This window comes from Schistocerca gregaria, chromosome 3, assembly GCF_023897955.1.
Source record: "Schistocerca gregaria isolate iqSchGreg1 chromosome 3, iqSchGreg1.2, whole genome shotgun sequence".
Taxonomy (NCBI): Eukaryota; Metazoa; Arthropoda; class Insecta; order Orthoptera; family Acrididae; genus Schistocerca; species Schistocerca gregaria.
Genome location: NC_064922.1, coordinates 368,003,358 through 368,021,901, shown reverse-complemented (window position 1 = coordinate 368,021,901; position 18,544 = coordinate 368,003,358). Strand labels below are relative to the sequence as shown.

Here is an 18,544-nt window from a genome sequence, read left to right as displayed (position 1 = left end):
GTATAGAAAGTTTGTGTATTACAGAATGTTTGTATAAAATTTATTTTATAGACAATCTGCAGTGTCTCATTGTCCTATCAGCATTTCATTATTTCTAACTGTGTTACATTTATACTGATATCCAAATCTACTATATTTATATATTTAGTGGTGAAAAAAATTAGAAATTTTCTTCTTTTGCACACTGTGGCAAGTGTAAGAAGCAGGCTGATTCCTACAAAGATCAGATTGGATATTTGTGCCGATAACTCTTTGTCGTAACTGATTGCTTTAGCTTTAAAAATCTCAGATTGCACTTGGGATCCTTCTGAATTGCCCTGTTGGTGGCTCATCATCCGGAATAATATGGTATATTGTGCATTTCAAAAATTCTTCATGGCTCAAAAACGAAGTAGTAAGCAGAAGTGCTGTAAGGGTAGGACACATGTATCAGATTCCACTGAAATACTGAAATAATTAAAAAGTGATTAAAGTTTTTTTATGTTTCTGCACTTTGACCAACTGCTGTCTTTCCTCTTATTTCATCTGCTTTCTAATTTATTTTTGTTATGTGATGTAACTAATTTGTTGAGTAACAGTCTTGAATTACTGTAGGAAATTTCAACACCAACATCTATCCCCCTGTTCATTGTTACACCTGAACCAGCAACTTCCAGCACGACAAAGATAGTATATAAATGGAAACCAGTTACTGATAAGGTGAGTTTCAGTTTCATTTTTGTTAATTTCAGAGTAATGCATGTTTGTGCATGAGTATGGTACAAAATGAAGAGAATGATGTTAACTGCATGATGTTTTATTTCTTTCGATAATTTTTGCATGAGTTCCACAGGAACTATGGGTTTAAAATTATGCTATAAACACAAAGTTAACTGTCTACTTTAATGTGTAACAAATACAATTATGAGAGCATATGACTGTGTTGTATTTGTCAGAAATGAGTATTAAATATGAGTGACTCACATTTGAAGGATTAAAATTATGCGAGACCACATAGCAATTTTGTAGATACACGCCCACATGAGAGTTTCATGTAAATGCAGTTTCTTTGATGGAATAAATTCCTTAATTACCAACTAAAAGTGAGCCAATAGTACTACCGGAAATTTTTTCCTTCGTGGTATTATTTCAAGAAAAATTTAGTATGAAGAAGTTCTAATATAGTCAATTATGCAGATTTTCATAGCTGTGGGTAATTTTCTAGTAATTTTGGCTAACAAATTGACTTTTCATTGTATAATTTTTTCCTGGAACCAGTGACCTGCATTATCAAAGAATAGTGATCTGCAACAGGTGTATAACCATTGCCAGAATTATACTGTCACCAGAGATAGGAGTTGTGTTAGCATGTAGTAACATTATGAGCCAGAGCTTCTGACAAAAATGTATAACATGAAGTGCAGTTCACAATTCTAATTCAGCTGCTGTCCCTGTTAACATTGTGTTTTGTTCTTTTGATTCCAAATGTTTACAGAACCCCAAGTGTTACTTCAACACATACAAAAGTGGATCTTGTTCACCTTTGGCTGTTATCAGACCCATGCTGATTGTCATCTGATTCCCTTAGGCAAGATTTGTCAAGTAGAATATCATTCATAGCTGGTATCAATTTAACCTTAAATGCCACTATTCATTTATCCTCAGCCATATATACATTTACTGTTGCTGGTATGGTGACCTGTATGAATTCAATGTAAACTGTGTTACTTACATATTCTCCAGTTCTCATAACTAAAATATCAAAGGAACCAAATTAATGATATTTGTATCTAAACATTAACACAGAAATTGTGGATAGTCAACCTACATGTTAATACTGTACTTGTCTGTGGTAACATCATCATGTTGCCCACTACACTTTGCCAATGCTTTGCATTTGTGCCATTGAAATGTCTGCTGATGAGAAGTACAAATGTTGGCATAAAAACTCAGAAAATTGTCCTGTATGTAACTGATCACTTTAGGGAAAGTCAGATGTAGAATGTGAGTGCCTTGTAACAAGTAAGTGAGATCCTTTTCATTTTGTTGTGATCTTGTCTACATTTTCAGTAAAACATTTCTGAGTAGTGTCAGCATTACATACCTGCAAATGTTTAAATGGAGAATATCCCTTTGTTTATAAGAACATTCACATTTAGGGATGAGAAACATTCAAATACAATTGTTAGATATTGTTTATATTTCCTTCTTTTCAGCTTAGAGGTTAAGATGTAAACAGCAACGTCTGGTATTGCTGGGCAGTAGAAAACATAATAATTAGAAAGAGTTTTAATTATTGATAGCAATCTTGTTCTTTGAAAGTTTTATCTCCTAAATATCATTTTCATTTTGTTGTTATTCCATCATGGACTTTCCATTTGTGGAATATCATTGATATATATAATAAGAAATACAGTGAATCAAGAATGTAATATTGCATTACCCAAAGCTTTTCAGCATTTCACTTAGATTCATATTTGTTTACTGTTCATTAATGCTGGGAAAACATTTTGCTCAAATATTTTAATTTGAATGAAACATTTGATAAACTTTCATTTAATTCTACAGAGCTACAATTATGGAAGAATATACCATTTTACGTACATTGAGATGCTTTTTTTCACTGAATGGTGTAAGTGCCACATTCATAAAGAATAAATTAATTTCATATTACTGAAACTTTCCTGAAGCCAAACTGCAAGTGTGACAACAAATATCCATTTAGTGTCTGCTTTCTGAATACAGTGAACGAGCATCTTTCATAATACAATTTGTGTGGTTGTCATATTGTAGAACCTGGTATAAGGAGAGCCAGAAGGGTTTGTTTGAAAACAATATCAAGTAAACAAGTATGTTTATGACAGCTGATTTCACTGCAAATATTTAAGTGAACATCCAGCTGACATTGCCTTTGATCAAATTTAATCAAACAACAAACAACATAGCAGTATGGCACAGTGTACTCATATTCCGTTGCAGTCTGTTATGTGTTAAGTGTCAGATGTGAGCGGAAGGAGAAGTTTAAAGACAATTTTTTCAAATGAAGTAACTCATTAAATTGGTAAACGATTCTGTAAAAGAGGTGAGATAATGGTGGAATTTATCATCAGCATGAAGATTTATGTACAAGAATTTGTAGGAAGATAAGAAATAATCAATGTGGCATTAAAAAGAAAGTATCTCAAATTTTAATATACATCTGGTGATGGTCAAAACTCACATGACAGCAGTTCATATTTGTTTGAATTTATTAAACATTGGGAAGTCCAGGATCGAACAACAACAATGTGAAAGGATAGATCACTACTCACCATGTAGAAGAGGTGTTGAGTTGCAGAAAGGCACAATGGAGAAGACTGCTAAAATATTAAAACTTTTGGATAAAGTATTTTTTCTACAGTAGAAAACACACACAAGAAAAAACTCACTCAAACACAGCTCACAAACACACGACCACTCTCGCGTGCTAGGACCTGACTGTGACTGCATCTGAGAAAGCAGCACTCCACTGTCCACTGGCATCCCAGTTCTAGCTCCCTGACACAGTGGCCATGTGTGTGTGTGTGTGTGTGTGTGTGTGTGTGTGTGTGTGTGTGTGTGTGTGAGCTGTGCTTGTGTGAATGTGTGAGTGTTTTCTACTGCAGAAGAAGGACTTTGCCAGGAAGTTTTAATATTTTGGCAGTCTCTTTCACTGTGTCTGTCTGCGAATAAGTGCCTCCTTTACATGGTGAGTAGTAATCTATACTTTCCACACTGTTTAATATAAAACTGTGTGATTAGAATAACCTTCAGATATTACTGTAACTATTAACACAATAGCTAGTCATCATCTAGAAAAAACACTACTTGTGATAAAACAGTGTCTGTTAAACTGATCCCTTAGCATGGGATGTACTGATTTAAATATGTGATAAGGATGTACTGATAGATACCACTTTGCTTTTGGTTCAGTAGGGATTAAACTGTGAAAAAAGAATTATAAAAAAGAGCTAAAAGAATGAGTTAAAACAAATTATACTCTTTAAACATTAAATCATTTATCTTTACTAAATGTATAACTGCATCTTTAATTTTTCTAAAAAAAATCCTCTTCATTATATTGACAGCAAAATCTTGTTGAAAAGACCACCGACAATGGCATATCCTCAACAAAAACTGAAAAACTGAATATTGATACACAGTTGCCCATACAAACAAATGCTCAGACAGTCCCTTCATCAACTGTGAGCAGTACTGAAGCAACATTACCATTGTCATCATCAACCATGACTATGTCCCAGATCACAGATAACATATTGCGTGGAGTACCTAAACTTGAGACTGCTGCTACAATTCTACCTGGCATCAGTAACCCACAAGAGATGACAACCCCAGTGATCAGTGCAAGTGAATCAACAAGCAAACTATCCACAGTTGAAAGGATTGATAGCACACTTTTATCATCAGTGCCAATGATGAAAGAAAGAGTAGCTACTAGTGCTAGAGTAACCACAGAAAGATTCTTGTCACAACCAGCAACATCACCATCACCCCCGCTGAGTATTAGAGGCTTGATTTCGAGGGTTCTGGTAAGTATCTGTATGTTGGTAATCTGGAACAACTAACTGTTACAATAAAATCATAAATAAAAACAAATTACTAAAATAAATACATGCAAAATAAAAGGTGTCTTGTGAAGTTATAAGTTAATGTACTGAAAGTTTGCTTGTTTTGCATAACAGTAAATAGAATGTAATTCTTCCAGAATTAATTTTTCACTCTTAAGCATAACGTGTGCTGATATGAAACTTCCTTTCAGATTAAAATTATGCGCCAGACAGATAAAAACTTGAGACTTTTTTCTTTCATGGCAGAGGCAAAGGTTCCAAGTCGGAGTCTCATTCTGGCACACATTTTTAATCTGCAAAGTAGTTTCATATACCTCTTGCGTTGAAGGACGATTCTACAGTACTCAGATCAGTAGGTATTTGGTGCTGACTGTGAATGTTGATATTGTACAGAAATGTATTAATCTAGATGCTGGCTGCAAATTGTTTTCGCATTTGTGATTTGTACATTAGTGTCATCGTTTTACATGTGTTTGTCAATATGGAATTTACTTTGTTAGTTAAATGAGTGATGAGGAAGTCATAGCAGCTTTCTACTGCCTACAAATGTTATGTTCAGTAGCAATTCCAGATTAGCCAATGCCATACCTTCCCTGGTACATATTTTACAACAAAGAAATTGATTCCCCCCCCCCCCCCCCCCCCCCTCCTGCACCCCCTCTCCACCGCCAATAAGAGAGATTATTCAGAAGTCATACAGGACTTGTGTGGGAAGAACTGATTGTTTTAGGAATTTTGTGGGGAGTAGACAAGTAAGTGTGGTGTCTCCATTATTGTTTTTCGTGGTGGAGGATGAAATAGTAAAACAGACAAAAGTTGCTTATGGAAGAAGGGAGATGAAGTTACTGCTACCTACTGCTTATGTTGTGTCGTGGGAAATTAACAGAAAGGATGTACAAGAGCAACTGGACATACTAAATGAAAAAGTTGGGAAATGAGGCACGAAATGCCCTGTGGACAAAAGTAAGATTATGGTGGTAACCAGAGAAGATGCAGGAGGGAAATGATCAATTAACATTAAAAGGAAGGAAATTGAAGCGGACAGCTTGAGTAATTTAGGAAATGAGATAATGCACAATGCAAAGGTGGAGGCTGAAATTAGCCAGAGGTGTAACAGAGCAATGCATTTTGCAAAGGTATGAGGAGCTTAATCTGGGAAAGGGAGCTGCCAATGAAATATACGTAAGTACAAGACGTACTGTACAGCCATATTGATACATGCATCCAAACGAGTGAAATGAAATTACAAAGATGTACTTTAGGAAAGATAAGGAGAGACAGAGTGGGAAATGAAGATGAAATGAAGGAAATTGGATTAGGAAAGTTGAATGACAAACTTCAGATGAGTAGGTTAAAATGGTTTGGACATGTAAAGAGAATGAAAGGAATGTCAAAACAAATGATGGAGGCCTAGTATGAGAACAAGAAGGAAATCAGAGCAAAGTGGATTGATTTGATCAAGACCAGTATAAGAAGAAGGAATCTGGACTGAAACAAAACAGTTACAGAAGAAGACTGGTGGAAAGACAGTGGAAAGTGGAGAAGTACCACCTTGATGGTGGATAACGGGATACAAAGATGACAATAAACTTTCAAATATTGATAATGGGGATACTCTCTGTCATGCGATGTGTTCAGTGCCTATCATCTCCACACATTCAATAATATAGTGATGTGTCAGTTATATATTTGTTCACTTTTCATTGAGCACTCACATGAAATTATAAAATATTATGAAAGGGATAGTTCCTATTTGCAATACTACAAAAAGTTTGATTTCACAAGAAACCTGAAACTATGTTTATTTCCTTTGACGATCTACTAGTAAGAAGATATATATAAAAAAAATAAAAAAAATAAAAATTAAGACCCACTACTCACATACAGATGAATGACTGCTGAGACATAGACACTAGCGTTCACATTGCTGCTCTTTTTCTAGATTTAGTGCAAAGACTCCCTCTCTGAGTGCTGAAATGGCTGTAGAGGCAAGCATTTGGTAGTCTGTGTAATTATGTGAGAGGAAGAACATTTATTCTAAATCTGGGAAAAGAGTAAGAATACAAAAGAGAAAGCAAATTTTGAATTTTTCAGTATGCCTATACATCATCCACCATTCATCTGCAGACGAGTGTTTATGCTAATCTCTTACTTTTTAACTCTATCCTGGACTTCTACTATCATGGTAAATTAACATTTATTTATCATTTTTACAGGGAAATATTACACCAAACTTGTCAACAGCTTCAACTATTGGAAAGTCTACTGCATCTCCAGTAATGACAGTGACATCCAAAAGACAGCTGACAACTATGACATCACTACCAGTAAGTTCCTACATAACTGAAAGACTGGTGACAGTAACTCCTGTTACCCCACTGACAAATAGTTCATCTTCAAAGCCTGTTGACATATCTTCTGCATCTGCAGAAACTAAAACAGTTGCTCCGACCACTAAACCAGCAACCTCACAACCGACCACTGCTAAGGCTGCACCTACCACAGTAACAACCATTAAGACAACAACGAAAGCTACAACTGTGAAACCAGCTATTGTGACCATTGCCACATCTCCCATGACAACAACTTTGAAACCTACCAACCAAAAGTCATCAACCTCTAAACCCTCTACACCAAAGCCTACAACTCCCAAACCTACCACAGCAAAGCCAACAACTCCCAAACCTACCACAGCAAAGCCAACAACTCCCAAACCAGCCACACCAAAGCCAACAACTCCCAAACCAACCACACCAAAGCCAACAACTCCCAAACCAACCACACCAAAGCCAACAACTCCCAAACCAACCACACCAAAGTCAACAACTCCCAAACCTACCACACCAAAACCAACAACTCCCAAACCTACCACACCAAAACCAACAACTCCCAAACCTACCACACCAAAGCCAACAACTCCCAAACCTATCACACCAAAGCCAACAACTCCCAAACCCACTACAGCAAAGCCAACAACTCCCAAACCCACTACAGCAAAGCCAACAACTTCCAAACCCACCACTCCAAAGCCCACAACTTCCAAAACTATGTCACCAAAGCCAACAACTTCCAAACCTGCTGCACCAAAGTTAACAACTTCCAAAACTACAGCACCAAAGCCTACAACTCCTAAACCAACCACACCAAAGCCAACGACTCCCAAACCCACCACTGCAAAGCCAATGACTTCTAAACCCACTACACCAAAGCCTACAAATTCCAGATCCACCACACCAAAGGCAACAACTTCTCAGCCGGCAGCACCAATTCCTAGTACTTCTAAACCAACACTGGAAAAGACCATATACACTGTTGCTCAAACTACATCCGACTCAACTTCTGCAACTTATACTCCATCTCCTGTTACTTCTCCTAGAAATTCACTTGCATACTCATCACTGAACACTGTAGAATCAGGCATCAAACATATAGAAAGTGAATCTGTGCATGAAAGAAATAACTGGCAGACACTAGACAGACAAGGTCGTTTAGAAGAACTCTCTCTTCTTAATATTCTGGTAAGTGATACATTATTCAGTTATTAATTTTTAATTTAATGAAATAATTATACTAAAAGTTAAAACTTCTCTAATCAGACATATTGTTTAATTCATCACTAAAGGCTGAAAATCACTGTGTCATATATTTTATTTGTTCCTAAGCTAATAATGTACTTGCTAAAATAGAAAAAAAGCAACTATTCCAAGTTAATTGATACCATATTCTGTACATGAATTTCTCCTCTTTATTTATATAACAGTACCAGTAGAAAATTTTCAACACTTGTTCAGCCTGCTTTACTCTGTAGTTTTGTTGTAGAACTGTCATTTGCTTATGAATGCAGGTGTGTAGGTGGTTTCCTTCCCATTGTGCCCATTGAAAAATAGTTGTTATTTACATAAAACCTATTTCATTTGTATGAGGAATTTTTTTTGGTTTGCTGAGCATACAGTAAAATTGCCAAATTTATTATCTTATAAAACAATAAAGAAATATTGCACAAGAAACCACAGGTAACATGACTGTAAGATTAGTAAACAATAGGCTAGTTTGGCTGATGACAAAAATGTGTGAAGGAAAGCATTCTGGATTGAATTGATGGTCATCTGTGTACAGTTCATTTCTTTTATTTGAGATTTAGAGCTTCCATCAGCAGAAAAGCAACCATTCAACTAAAATTAAAAACTGCTTAGTGAAATAATAGGTGTTTTAAGCCAGTAATGCACTTACCAGATTATACAGTTACAACATAGGCACTAGGCTATCAAGATGGCAGAGCAAAACTCAGTGTGTGTCATGTCTGCTTGTGTATTAATGCCATACCATTATAAAACTAGTACTGATATGCAGTTCATATTATTACTAGACAGGTTGTCTAAAAAGGAAAACAGTTTGTATGAATATTATTTACCAAATTCACATATCAAATAATTCCTAGTTGTTCATACACTGTTATATTGTTTAATTTTATTGTACCCTTTTTTCATTCTGGGATAAGCCACATCATTATCTCACTGCTTAAGAAGTGATAATTCATATTTTAGTCTTGTTATGATGCTAAAATGTTACTTTAGTCTAATGACAAAGTTCACAACTTCTGGCTATGCTTATGTTTCTAGAAATGTTTTATTTACCTAAGTTTACAGTTCCTGTTATGTATACCAGTTAATGTGCAGGCAAATGCTTCCTAAAACTGGTGGTGTATGTGTTTCCTCAAGGCAATGTACTTGACACACAACTATTTATGACAGCTGGGTAAATGTGATTCCCTGTATTGTCCGGCCACTACTATTCATTACTGAAAGTGGCTGACAATGTGATATTTAAAAATAAATGTCAAATAACCCATGCAGTAACTTTTCAGAAAAGCTTGACACTAAAAAGAGCCGTCCTAGCTAGCAAAGAGTCTGGAATTACCAAGTTCTGCACACTTAAATTGTATTTAGCACCAACAGAAATGATGCTTATTTTTTCTCATGTGGAAGCAACTCATGACACTGGCTACAGTCAGCTGCATACATATTATTTTTACATGTTTCATATACAATAACTAAACCTTCTATCATAAAACTCTCTTGCTCTTCTTCACACACATTGCTATCACTTTCTGTTTTATTTCAGAAAGCAAGCAGTTTTAGCCATAGAACATGTATGGTTCTTATACATTTATTTGAATCTGTTGTCAACAGTTGTACCAGGTTTTTAGAAGAAGTAATAACAGAAGTTTCAGAATGAAGAAATGCTTAGAAGTGGGTGTAGGCAGAAACTCACTTTCAGGTGGATAGTGAGTTCTGTTTTGGTAACGATAGTAAAATTGAAGGGGTAGAGTGTGAGCAAAATGGAAAGGAGAACAGAGGTACAATGTTAGAAGTGAACAAGATATGAGAGGAGGAGAGTAAGGGAGTAAACGGGTGAGGGGATATCTGAGAATGTACATTAGTGACAGTTGAGTCCAGAGAAATTAGAGGAATGGATGCTGTCCTGCTGAATCACTCCTACCCCAGCCCCTTACACTCCATCTCCAACTACTTGCCCTGAGACAATACATTAACAGTCGGTGATGCCACAATCACGGAGGCAGCAGAGTGGAAGCTCAAAATGTTGTAGAGTTATACAGATCTATATCTCTATGTGCCTCGCACCGTGCATCTGCAGGTGTGTGGTTGCAAACCATTTTCTGTTATCAGACTCCAGAAAATGACTGACATCTGATTTTTCTTTTTAGGCACAAAATGTTGGTGGCAGGCAAGAACAAAGGAAAGTGAATCTGGCTGATAAGGTAAGCAATCTGTGATTTGTTGTAGTTAATTTACTTTTACTGTTGCCTGTTGTTGTGAAATATTATCATCAGTTGATATGCTTCACATGATAAATTTTTCTGTTCTTGACTTGATTTGCTCCATATATTTTCCATAAACTATAAACTGGTATTTATGCCTATATTTATGATGAGGGAAGAGTTTCTGTGCATCATCTGCTGAAGACAAGGCTAAAAATACACAAATAATAATAATAATAATAGAAAAAGCCTCAATATCAAACTTTAGGAATCTACATCTACATTCACACTTCGCAAGTCACCATATGGTGCTAGGTGGAGGGTACCTTTGTACCATTACTAGTCATTTGCTTTCCTGTTCCACTCACAAATAGAGTGAGGGAAAAACAATTGTCTATATGCCTCCATATGAGCCCTAATGCCTCGTCTCTTGCCTTCATGGTCCGTACATGTTGTCTGCAGAATAATCGTTTGGCAGTCAACTTCAAATGCCGGTTCTCTGATTTTTCTCAATAGTGTTTCTTGATAAGAATGTTGCCTGTCCTCCAAGAATTCCCATTTGAGTTCCTGAAGCATTTCCATAACATTTACATGTTGTTCGAACCTGCCGGTAACAAACATAGCAGCCATCTTTGAATAGCTTTAATGTCTTCTTTCAATCTGACCTGGTGCAGATCGCAAACACTCAAGCAGTACTCAAAAATTGGTCGCTTCAGCATCCTATACAGAGTTTTCTTTACAGGTAGACCACTCTTTCCTAAAATTCTCCAACTAAACTGAAGTCGATCATTCACCTTCCCTACCACAGCTCTCACATGCTCATTTCATATTGTATCACTTTGCTACATTACGCCCATATATTTAAACAATTTGACTGTGTCAAGCAGGACACTAGTAATATTGTATCCAAACATTGTAGGTTTGTTTTTCCTACTCATACACATTAACTAACATTCTTCTATATTTAGAGCTAGTTGCCATTCATCACACCAACTGGAAACACTGTCTAAGTCATCTTGTATCTTCCTTGTCACTCGACTTTGAAACCTTACTATGCACCACAATATCATCAGCAAACAACCAGAAATTGCTGCCCAACCTGTCTGCCAAATCATTTATGTATATAGAAAACAGCAGTGCTCCTGTCACACTCCCCTGGGGAACTGACAATACCTTGTCTCTGATGAACATTCGCCTTTGAGGACAACGTACTGAGTTCTATTACTTAAGAAGTCTTCGAGTTAGTCACATATCTGTGTACTTATTCCACCTTTGTTGTTAAAAGACTGCAATGGGGCACTATGTCAAATGCTTTCTGGAAATCGAGACATATGGAATATGCTTGTTCCCCTTCATCCATAGTTTGTGGTATATCATGTAAGGAAACATCAAGCTTAGCTTTGCACGAGCAATGCCCTCTAAAACCATGCTGATTCATATAATTCTAATAATTGTGGTGAATAAAAGGAATAAATGTAATTGTGTTTATTTGGTACAATAAATCTTACACATACAGTACAGCACATCAGATATTGGACAGGTCAATGCAAATATATCTTCATGTTTACATGATATTTTTTGTTTATTAATAAATACATTTTTTCTAACTCTGACGTATAATCAAACAACTTTAGATAGAAACCTACAATTGAAAATATATTTTCAGCTCTGACTTATAATTACACCACTTTAACTAGAAAATTAAACTGAAATTAAGAATAAATGGTTACAAATGATTACAGTCTTTACATGCTACAAGTAGATAGTCATATTTACACAATATTTTTTTATTTGATAAAGAATGTGGCTTTACACTTAGCATTAACTTTCTTAGGCTCTCAAAGATTTTTGGGGACTCTACCAGACTATAGAAGCAATGTATTAATAGATATTCTTTCAATACTGCTTAAAAATTTTTTTAGCTCATTTATTACTTTAATTTCTTTTGGAAACCTGTTGTAAATAATTTTACCATAGCATAGTGCTCCTTTTCGGCACAAATTGGTTTTTTCAGTCATCTGTTACATTCATGCAGACTTTCATTTTTGAGGAGGACACTAGAATTTATTATTGCATATTTCTTAATAAACATTGAACTTTCAAATGTGTAAATACATAGAAGAGGGAGAATTCTCATCTTTTTAAATAGTGCTCTGCAGAGTTTGTTCCTTTTTATTCCAGTCATGATTCTCACTATTTCTTTTTGTGTTCTGAAGAGTTTTAGGTGGGATGATAAGTTACCACAGAAAATGATACCATACTTCAGAATCAAATATATATTAGCATAGTAAACAGTTATGAGGCAGTTCTTTTGACAATGGTTTTCAAGCACCCTCATTAAATAACACATGGTACTTAGTCTGTTAAATCTTCTATCAGTGTGGGTATCTCTAAGGTTAACTTGGAACCAGGAAAAATATTTTAAACATTGTATCAAAGACAGCAAAATGCAGAGTAATGATGTGGAAAATAATAGTAGCCTAGTAGATGAAGCTGATGGAAATATCTCATGTATCCAGCTGATGGTAGTGTTGAAATTCTGCAGTGTTATGACAGATCTTCAAAGGAACTGTAGAGACATTGTAGGTGTCCCCTTTCTCCTGGGTGTGGACATAATAGTCTCATATTCTTTGGTGGCATCTGAAATCTATTGGGGGGTAGGAATCAGTGTCCTAGCTTGTGCATTCTGCACTACCAGGTATACACTTGGCTTAGGTCCTAGAGCTGCTAACACAGGATTCCATGCCAAGCTGAATTGACAGCCCTATTCCCATGGCAGAAAAAGAGACTACTTAATGAAATATGTAGCTTTAAAAATTCCTCACCTCAATTACACATATACTAGAAAAAATATTCCAAAATACTAACAAAAATCATAAGAACAGCAAAAATAATGCTTAATGATGAATACATTTATAGTTTGGCTAATAAATTGGAGGCTATGTGGAGTGTTATAAAAAAAAAAAAAAATCTGGGGGACACAGCAGCATGTAAAAATACAACACTTATCACAAGGAAATAAAAAGATAACAAACCCCTTAAAAGTAGCCAACACATTTAACAACTTTTTCACTGGTGTTGCTGGTGATATGATAAAATCAAGGACACTCAAGCCAATGAATGTAAAATAAGGGCATGTAGAGTATCAATGTACATCAACTCTGTCTCAAATGGCTCTGAGCACTATGGGACTTAACTGCTAAGGTCATCAGTCCCCTAGAACTTAGAACTACTTAAACCTAACTAACCTAAGGACATCACTCATCCATGCCCGAGGCAGGATTGGAACCTGTGACCGTAGTGGTCTAAGCAGTAAAAGAACTAAAAATTACAACTCTGATACTAAAAAAGAGTGCACCAAACCTAATAGAAATACTCGCACACTTATTTGACTGCTCACTTCAAGCAGGCATTTTCCCTGATCTATTGAAAAATCTGCAGAATATGAAAAATGTCAGAGATAATGTAAATAGCTACAGATCTGTTACAGTTTGCCCTTACATTTCAAAAATTCTAGAAAAACGTTATCAAACCATGGAAACTCCAGGTTGTTATACAAACAATATAAGGAAAAGATAGATTTGCTACTTACTGTAAAGATGTCCTGTTAAATCAAACCATGGAAACTCGAGGTTGTAATACAAACAATATAAGGAAAAGATAGATTTGCTACTTACTGTAAAGATGTCATGTTAAATTGCAGACATGCGTAAGTAAAAGACACTTAGACATTAGCTTTCAGTCATGGCCTTTCTCAATAAAGGAACACACACACACACACACACACACACACACACACACACACACATTCATTCACACAAGCAAGCACATATCACACATACATGATCACCAACTCCGGTAGCTTGGACCAGAATGCTATTCCAGTCCGAACTGCCAGAGATGGCTGTCATGTGTGCGTGGGTTGTACTTACTTGTGTGAATCGATGTGTGTGTGTGTTTCCTTTACTGATGAAGACTGTGGTTGAAATCTAATGTGTAAGTGTCTTTTAGTTGTGCCTGTCTGCAACTTAACATGTCATCTTTATGGTAGTTAGACAAAGATATGTATGACAAACTTATGGAATTCATAAATAAAAACTGTACCCTGTGTAATGACCAACACAGATTCAGAAATAAAAGGTTAACAACTGCATTTGTGTGTGTTTCAATTGTATACTAAGCCTGGTGAACAAGAAACAGGAATTAACATGAGTATTTATTGACTATGGGACTTCTTAACTTTTAAGGTCATCAGTCCCCTAGAACTTAGAACTACTTAAACCTAATTAACCTAAAGACATCACACACATCCATGCCTGAGGCAGGATTCGAACCTGCGACCATAGCGGTCGCGCGGTTCCAGACTGGAGCACCTAGAACTGCTCGGCCACCCTGACCGGAAAAGCTTGAAAAATATGGTATTTGATGTCTGTATAACAATATGATCAGTTTCTTCCTGAAGTATCGTAAGCAAGCAGTGTGCATCAGACATACAAATGTCAACCTAAGAACTATTCTGAATATTTGTCAGGCTATAAACTAATTAAATTTGGCACATACCAAGGATCAATAATGGAATCCCTTCTGTTTCTTCTGTACATAAATGATCTAAGCTTAAATGTGGATTTTCATCAAACGATTGCATATGCAGAGGACACCATAATTCTCAAAAAAAAAAGGAAAGACAGGAAGATTGCAGCAATCCGTAAACACTGTCACAAAACAGCTTAGCAAATGGGCAAAAAAAACCACACACATTACACTAAAATTCCACAATGCTTAAAACAAGGAAATGCACATCCCATTTGTCTCTATCAACTATGAACTAGTTGGTATCAGTACAGAAAAGAAATTCTTAGGGCTGTGACTGCACAGTAGTGTGAAATGGAATAAACATATTGGATACCAATATGTAAAGCTAAGCAAGACATTCTACCTTCTTTTCCCATTAAAAACTTGCTGCAGCAATAATGAACACACATCACACCTTCTTTCACTCTCTCCTTAAATATGTAGCTACTTTTGGGGAGAACTCTAAAACAACTAATAGCACTTTCATAGGGCCATTACAACCATGTTTAGATGCAAACCTAGAGACTCATGCAAACCTCTGTATCAGATTACTGCTATTTCTCCTTTACTGTATATCTCACTACATGATGGAAACTGTTAAATTCTTTAAAATGGATGCAGTGTATAAGGACTGCAGATTACAAATAAATTTGATCACCTATCCAGACAAAACAAAAACTTACATATGTCCCAAATCATCACATCTCTGTGCCAAAATGTTACTTTCCACATGGCAGTTAAACTTCATAACGAACTTCCCAAAATATTAGAACAGTTACCTAGGTCAAAACATTTGGAAAACCTTTACAGTCATGTTTACAGTATAACTGCTAGTACTCCATTGAAGAATATTTAAATTTATAAAGTGTACTTTATAAATATTTAATGCATGATGTGTATTTTTGTAATTTTAAATAAGTATGTATAGAAATCACTTTCACCTATGAACTTACAAACTTATATGACCAATGTCTTATGCATAAGCTGCTTTGTAGGCAACACGACCAATCAAATATATTCTACAATTGAGATTACTGTTCATTATGAATAATTTCTTTATGATCATCTCTTAGTAGTCACTGTTACACAAAGCACTATAAGATACAGTGAGACACTGCATGTATCTCATTTCAGTAGTTTCATGTGGAGAGTCGAATACTTATTCCATCTTTCGTGAATGTAAAAGAAAGTGTTAATGTTGCATTTTGCAGTCACCCTTGTGAGCTTGACAATGTCCTTTCCACATGTGGTCTGGGGCATAGAGTAAGGTGGTTAACATTGTGTACCGTTGTCAGGTGATGACAGACCACTGCATGCAAATGTAGGTCTGTAATGTACTTTCTTGCTTATTAAGATGCCTAAGAAAGGGAGATACTCACCATGAACAAAGATGACTACTAGAAAACCTGTGCCAAAAATGTAGGTTATCTTATGAATCTTAGGTGATGTGAATAATTCACAATGACATTAATGGAACTAGTGAGGTGGTAATGTATGTGATAGGTATGCATCTATCAGTGTGGATGTACAAATTATGATGCAGCAGCAAGACTGGTCAACAGAAACCTTCAGGATGTGCAACTTCCAGCACTGCTGGTACAAACACTTGACATAGAAAGTAATACTCATACCTTTTGAAATTATATGTTTCTTCTTCAGGGAGGAGAGAGGCACTGGTTGGGGAAGGCTGTAAACTGAGAAAGGACAGTGCAGGTCACTCAAACTTTGATTGACTGTGACTTCCCTGCTGTAGGGAGGGAGGGCTGTTCTGTTCACTAATGGCATATCTTGGGTTGGCAAGTGCTTACAGAAAATGTATTCTCTTTCCATTTTTACAGAGTGGTTATTCACTAACAAGACTGTCAAAATTAAGGACAGAAAATCTGATAACTTCAGAAAATAAGTGTCTTTAATCTTTAAATATAGGTTTTAGCTTAAGATTAATGTTCACAGAGAACCATGTGAATGGCACCACCACAACTCCACTATCAATGCCAGGCAGTGTGGCACTGCATAATGCTGTAATGCATCACATAGGCAGAAACTGTAACTTAAAGTAACTGGAATACATAACATTTTGAATCAATTACAATTGTTTTTGATAAAAGGACTCTGCACCTCCCATTCAGCACAATAGTGCAAACTCCATACCATCAGTTCTAGAGTACTAGGTCAACAGTTATGTCTTCTAAGAACTGGATTTGGTGTTAATGACACATGATATTAGTTTCAAGCCTTTGTTATTTAAAAATTGGTGGTAGCTAAAGATTTTATAATATAAACCATGTGTAATCGGTGATAATTAATTGTCAATGTACACTCCAGAAACAGATTACAATATTCAAGTTTGCAAACTACTATAATTAACCTCAAAACGTTTTAGGAAACTAATAATAATTTAGCACAGGTTATTGTGTTGCCTTAATATAAATCTCATTTTGTATATTTGATTCAATTCTTATAGTGAATTAGCAACTTTTAGCCTAACATATTAAAAGATAAGCAGGGTGCTTATTTTAAAGTTACTTTTTCACTGTCTTGCAGTACATTGCACCAGCCAAAATGCAGCCCGCCTGCAAATGCTGTTCTCAAACTTGGGATGAATTTGTTGACATTAGTAGGCAGCTGGAAAACACCCTGACTATTGTCAAGTGACTGTCAGCTGCAAATTGATATGTTGGAAGATCTCTCAAGAGTCACATACATGTAATACTGGTACCAGAGCTACTTCAAGTACCATCCTCTCCGTGGAGTGTATCTCTTCTGCATAAAGTACAGGATCTGTCATTACTCATCCACTTGACTGCTAGTGGTGTCTCAATGGTAGATCTGGGTATTCTGTACAGTTTGGATGGGGACCAAGGAGGACTCAAGGTGTTGCACTGATCCCTCTAACCAACAAGTTTGAGGTGCTCTTTCTCACTAAATCTGAGTCAGTGGGACTCATACTTGGGTCATTCCAATGACTGACAGAGTTGTTTGAAGAAGCTCGCAATTTGTAGCATTGTCCACAGAACTGATCATGGCCCTTTGGTCCTGAGTCAAGTGCAGGGAGTGAACCAGAGACCTTGAAGGTTCCGTGACAAGCTAGGCAGTGGCTTTCTACAGCTGTATCTACATCCATAATCCGCAAGCCACCTGACGGTGTGTGGTGGAGGGTACTTTGAGTACCTCTATCGGTTTTCCATTCTATTCCAGTCTCATATTGTTCGTGCAAAGAAAGATTGTCAGTATGCCTCTGTGTGGGCTTTAATCTCTCTGATTTTATCCTCATGGTCTGTTCGCGAGATATATGTAGGAGGGAGCAATATACTTTGTTTTCAGATTGCATTTCTTTAGGATTCTTCCAATGAATCTGTCTGGCATCTGCCTTACTGACAATCAGCTTCATATGATCATTCCATTTTAAATCACTCCTAATGCCTACTCCAAGATAATTTATGGAATTAACTGCTTCCAGTTGCTGACCTGTTATATTGTAGCTAAATGATAAATAATCTTTCTTTCTGTGTATTCGCAGCACATTACACTTGTCTACATTGAGATTCAATTGCCATTCCCTGCACCATGAGTCAATTCGTTGCAGATCCTCCTGCATTTCAGTACA

The 18,544-nt window shown here is 36.2% G+C and overlaps 1 protein-coding gene across 11 annotated transcripts in view; it reads left to right on the top strand.

The window, feature by feature from the left end:
* The window catches only part of LOC126354916 (mucin-17-like), a 518,430-nt gene that overhangs the window by 390,361 nt on the left and 109,525 nt on the right, over nt 1-18,544 (top strand). For 7 of the 11 annotated variants that reach the window (XM_050004988.1, XM_050004995.1, XM_050004992.1 and 4 more), the window contains 4 exons: nt 595-699; nt 4,086-4,547; nt 6,803-8,104; nt 10,312-10,365. In XM_050004988.1, coding sequence (XP_049860945.1) covers nt 595-699; nt 4,086-4,547; nt 6,803-8,104; nt 10,312-10,365 — 1,923 coding nt within the window. The remainder of the gene's footprint in view (nt 1-594; nt 700-4,085; nt 4,548-6,802; nt 8,105-10,311; nt 10,366-18,544) is intronic. The other 4 variants (XM_050004998.1, XM_050004993.1, XM_050004996.1 and 1 more) reach the window with 4 other exon arrangements.